This window comes from Merops nubicus, unplaced genomic scaffold, assembly GCF_000691845.1.
Source record: "Merops nubicus isolate BGI_N331 unplaced genomic scaffold, ASM69184v1 scaffold24125, whole genome shotgun sequence".
NCBI classification, from domain to species: Eukaryota; Metazoa; Chordata; class Aves; order Coraciiformes; family Meropidae; genus Merops; species Merops nubicus.
Window position 1 is genome coordinate 10,403 of NW_008611941.1, and position 4,598 is coordinate 15,000.

The following is a 4,598-nucleotide window of genomic DNA, read 5'->3' on the forward strand; positions in this document are numbered from 1 at the left end:
GCGCGCCGCGGGGCGCCCCCAGCCCTGTTAGTCACTCACTCCAGGTGCCTGCTACCAGCGCGTGCCCGCGGCAGCGACCGCGCTGAGCACGCCGCCTCGCCCGCAGCCCGTTAGTACCTAAGCACAGCCCCACCACCATGCACGCTGCACGTTATAGTTACTTGTCATTGACATCTGCTGGGCAGGCCTCTGACCTTCCGTTTGTGACGCTACATGGGAATAAAGAAGGGTTAGCAAGGGTGGGGACAAAACAGAACGAGCTGTTCTCCAAAGAGGGGCGGTGGGAGGTCTCTTGGTTGAGGGATGCCACGTCCCCAGCCTGGCTGCTGTGTGGATCTGCTGGTGTGCTTGGGCTTTACGGAGTCAGCTCCTCCTTGTAGAGGCAACTCTGTGCAATGGAGACTGGCAGGATTCGGTTCGCAGGTGAACCAAACCAAGAAGGAAAGCTTCTGCTGACCAAATGAGTGCCCCTCCTGCAGTCACCACTCAGCCTGCACCCGGTTCTGCCCTACGGACCACCCAGGGGAAGGGACCCATGCCTGGTCACTCCAGCAACACTGGTTTCAGCAGTGCTGAAATGGAGAAAGGCTGGGGACCTCCCTGTGCTTTATATCCTGCCCAAAAAAAGACACAGGAGTGCTGTGAGCAGCAACTCACCGAGGGATAGCAGGGATGCGTGTGCCGTTTTCATCCACAAAGTGCCCCCCAGCATTGAGAACCCAGCAGTGGTGCAGGGACATCAAGGCGTGTCGGGCTGTGGTGGGGTTGTCCTTGCCATTCTGGCTGTCTGCGTTCTTCAGGGGAGAAAACTCATCCTCACGCAGCACCTCGTACACCACAAACTTCCTGGGGAGAACAGGGTGCAAGAGGGCCAAGTATGGAAAATGTGGCTGCTGCCTGTTGCTTTGGCTTCTCACCTGTCAGAGTAGCTAAGCTGAGGCCATGCTGCCCACCCTCTCCCTCCCTCCCAACAGCACACACCCAGGGTCTGTCCTCACAGCCACTAAGGAGGGAGGGGATGACCTGGCCTGTAGGATCAGCAGATGCTCCTCTGGCCCAGGAGCAGGGCTCAGCCAAAAAAGAGGCAAGCAGCACCTGTCCCTCCTGCTGCTCATGTCACTGTGCATCTCAGGGCACAGCTGCTGAACAGCATGGGACCCACAACCTCATCCCGACCCCAGGGCATTGCCAGTGGGCACAACCCTGGCACCCCCCCCCCAGGCTCCCAGAGCTGACTGCTCCCTGCAGAGAGAAAAGGGCATACTTGGAAAACTGGAAGATGTCAAAGACAAACTTTTCCATCTTGATCCCATTGGGCTTCTCGGGTTGGATTAGCTGCCCTGTAGCAATGTCCACATGGGGGATCTTCTTCTCAGCTACGTGGTGCTGCAGCTGCGGTTCGTAAGTGCTGCAAAGGGCCAAGAAAGAGCTGTAACCCACCTGAGCAAGGCACGGCTCCAGCCCCCCAGGTCAGACACTGCTGTGGCAGGACAGCCACTCTGCCCTGACCCTGAGGCACGGGCTGTTCATCCCCATGGCATCCAGAAGGGGACATCCTACAGCTGCACTCTGGCATCAGCGTGCAGCAATGGCCAGGGGAAATGCTTATCTCGAAGGGGGTCAGGCCATGAATGCAGGGACCAGACCAGACCAGACCTTGCAGGCCTCATCCCAGAGCTCCTGCAAACAGCTGGAGCTCAACCAGCAGAAAGGAAGGGACAGGCAGCTGGGCAGCGAGCTCCACTCGGCACCAGCGCTCCTCCTCCAGCACTCCAGCAATACCCCAGCAGGCCCTTACTTTACTACATCTTTCAGGAAGGCGGTGGTGAAGTAGTGATTGGCAATGTTGCCTGCATTGAAGAGCAGCCGCCCGTCTGGGCCCCGTTTCTGAGCAGTGGCCAGGGAGATCTCGCTGTACTCCACCACCTGGTAGACGCCATCCACTCGGCACACCACGCCAACCGGCTCTGTGGGGTTGGTCTTCTCCACCACCTGCCCGAGGGAAGTACTGTGAGGGAAAGACCTGCAAAGCCCCATGCTTCAAATATATTCCCTTGTATCCAGCAGAACTCTGAAGGCGTTCTCCTGTGCAGGAGAGCAGAGGTAGTGAAGGAATAATGATGGTGGAGTCCACCCCTCCCAAGCGCTTCTGTTGATGGTGACTGAAGGAGGGTGGGATGGCTGGGCTGGGTGACAGGGTGTCAGGCACACCCAGAGGGCACAGGCAGATCTGGCACCAAGCCCACATATGGCTGGCAGAGGGCACAGATATTTTTAGCACACAGCCTGCACATAAACAGCCAGCTTGCTGCGCACAAGCAGGAGGCTGCTGGCTCAGCAGGGCCATCTCTCTACACCTGATCTCCCTCCTCTTCTTCGTGCCCCACACACCTTCCTCTGGGCATAGGACTCCTCCCTGAAAATTCCTACCCATCACTGCCACCAGAGCAGAGTGGTGTGAGGGGACACAGGACTTTCTCCTTTCGGCATGCTAGGGTTTATTTCCTCTTTCTTTTGCAGAAGGAACTGCTTTCCCTTTCCCAGCTTGCTCTCTGAAAGTCTTAAGGTCAGTAAGCCCTCTCACCTGTTTGCCAGAGCCAAGCCCAATGCAAACACAATTGCACAGCCCCTTTGGCTGTTAATCCAGCCTTTAAGCAAAGCTTTTGGGCGTGCAACAGTCAGCCTGAGAGACATGGGGCTGGGCTCAGCGTCAGCAGCCAGCTGCACCCACTGCATCCTGGTCTGGTGTCCAGGACGTCACAGCTAGGCACAGCTGGCAGCCTGCAGCAGGGATCCCAGCTGCCCGTGCTCTCCAGAGCCACCTGGACAACAGCTGCCCAGCATCCGGGTGGGGACCACACAGCTCCATGGAGCTCCCCAGCAGCTCTTAGACCCAGGGACTAAGGGACTGGTGAGCCCTGAGGGCTTTTGGTGCCATGTCTCCATGCAAGCTGTGATGGGAGCAGCACCAGGCAGTGGCAAATGATGCTCTGCATACTCCAGGATGCCAGACTCGACAGGCAGGTGGGACTTTGGCAGCACATGTTACTCCACCAGCAGGCTCCTGGTGCTTAGCTATCCCTCCTGGCTGCAGCAAGCCAGCAAAAGAAGGGCGAAGAGTCAGGGAAGCCAGGCAAGGAGCAGGACAGATGCCTACCCTGCTCCAGGGAAGTGGTGCCTGTCCCTGAAACCATACCTTGGCCCCACAGTCTGCTCCTTTCTCCAAGCAAAACCCGATGAACCTGGGGTCAGCCACCTTCACCAGGATGTTGTCCACGCAGTAGACGTGGACACTCTGCACACCCCTCCGCTCCATATCGTCCACAATGCTGTGAGTCCCCAGGGCCCGGTACAGGCCCCCGTTGCCATCTGTGGAAGGAACAAACTGCTGGGGCTGCACCAACACTCAGCTGTCCCACCAGCCACCCACACTCATCTTCCTTCCCCACAGAGCTAGGGTGGAGGGTCACCAGCCCAGCCATACCCCACCCTCATCCTCCCTGCCAAGACAGTCACGTCCCTGCCTGTGTCACCCGTTGGCCACGTCATGCTGTGAAAGCACACAACGCAGGATCCAGCTCTTTTTGGAGCCTGCCCTCAGCACCCGCATCTCACCCACACACACCCCTCCCATCAGATCCTGGCCACTGACCTGGTGCCATAGCAATCTTGCCCTTCTCCTCCAGCAGGATTTTGCCATCAAACCCCAGAGCGGGCAGCATGCCCTGCTGGAAGAAGATGACATTTTCTTTTTTCAAGCCAAAATAGCGATGCTTCAGGAAGAACTCCTTGGTAGACTCCATAGTCCGGCCACTTGTCATGATGTACCTGTTGCAGTGCAGAAGAGACTCAATGAGCACAGCAGACAGAAAGAGTCTCATGGACCCCATCCCAAACGCAGGGAACTGCTTCAGCCTGTAACACCCAGGATAGGCTTTTGCTGCCCCCTCATTTAGAAAAACCCCAGCTCTTTGGCAGACCAAGGAAGGACTTCATCCATTCTTGCAACACACGTCTCCAAAACCCTACCACACCCTGTGCAGTCACCCAGCTGCAGCAGCCAGCTCCCGCTATGACGCCAACCTCCTGCTCACAGCATTCCCGCAGCCCCTTGCTGACCCATGCCTTGTGGGGCTGCCATTCCATGTGGCAGCAAGCTGGCCACGGGTAACGTGACACACGTTCCCAAAGGACGTTAGATTGAGCATGACAACGTGGGACCTGCCAGGGCAACTCGCTGGGGCTTTACCATTTAACTCCAACAGTCTATGCCCATAACAATAGCAACGGTGTCAAGAGCAACCCACAGACCCTTGTCCTTCTGAGACTAACAGGACCCATACCAAGTCACAAGCCCTAGACTCAGCAAGGCCAAGTGATAGGGCTTTGACTCGGGCAGCACCAACGGAGCAAAACCACCCCGCGGGCCCTTAACCCACCAACAACAGCCGAGTTGACATCAACAAGTTTCTGCCAACACAACCCTATGAGCCTGGTCTCACAGAAGCCGCGCCAGGGGGAAGCGACCGGCCATGGCGGCGGGCAGGGAGCTCACCAGGGGATGTGGCAGGGGGTGCCGTGCCGCTCCTCCGCCAGCT

General features: G+C 57.8%; 1 protein-coding gene across 1 annotated transcript in view; it reads right to left on the reverse strand.

Moving 5' to 3' along the window:
* Nucleotides 1-4,593, reverse strand: part of UAP1 (UDP-N-acetylglucosamine pyrophosphorylase 1) — a gene marked incomplete at its 5' end in the record, with an annotated part of 7,155 nt that extends 2,562 nt beyond the window's left edge. Inside the window, 7 exons of the mRNA XM_008941403.1 lie at nucleotides 162-209; nucleotides 658-846; nucleotides 1,265-1,408; nucleotides 1,799-1,992; nucleotides 3,197-3,369; nucleotides 3,653-3,828; nucleotides 4,556-4,593. Of these exons, the coding sequence (XP_008939651.1) occupies nucleotides 162-209; nucleotides 658-846; nucleotides 1,265-1,408; nucleotides 1,799-1,992; nucleotides 3,197-3,369; nucleotides 3,653-3,828; nucleotides 4,556-4,593 (962 nt within the window). The remainder of the gene's footprint in view (nucleotides 1-161; nucleotides 210-657; nucleotides 847-1,264; nucleotides 1,409-1,798; nucleotides 1,993-3,196; nucleotides 3,370-3,652; nucleotides 3,829-4,555) is intronic.
* Between the last annotated feature and the right edge of the window lie 5 nt (nucleotides 4,594-4,598).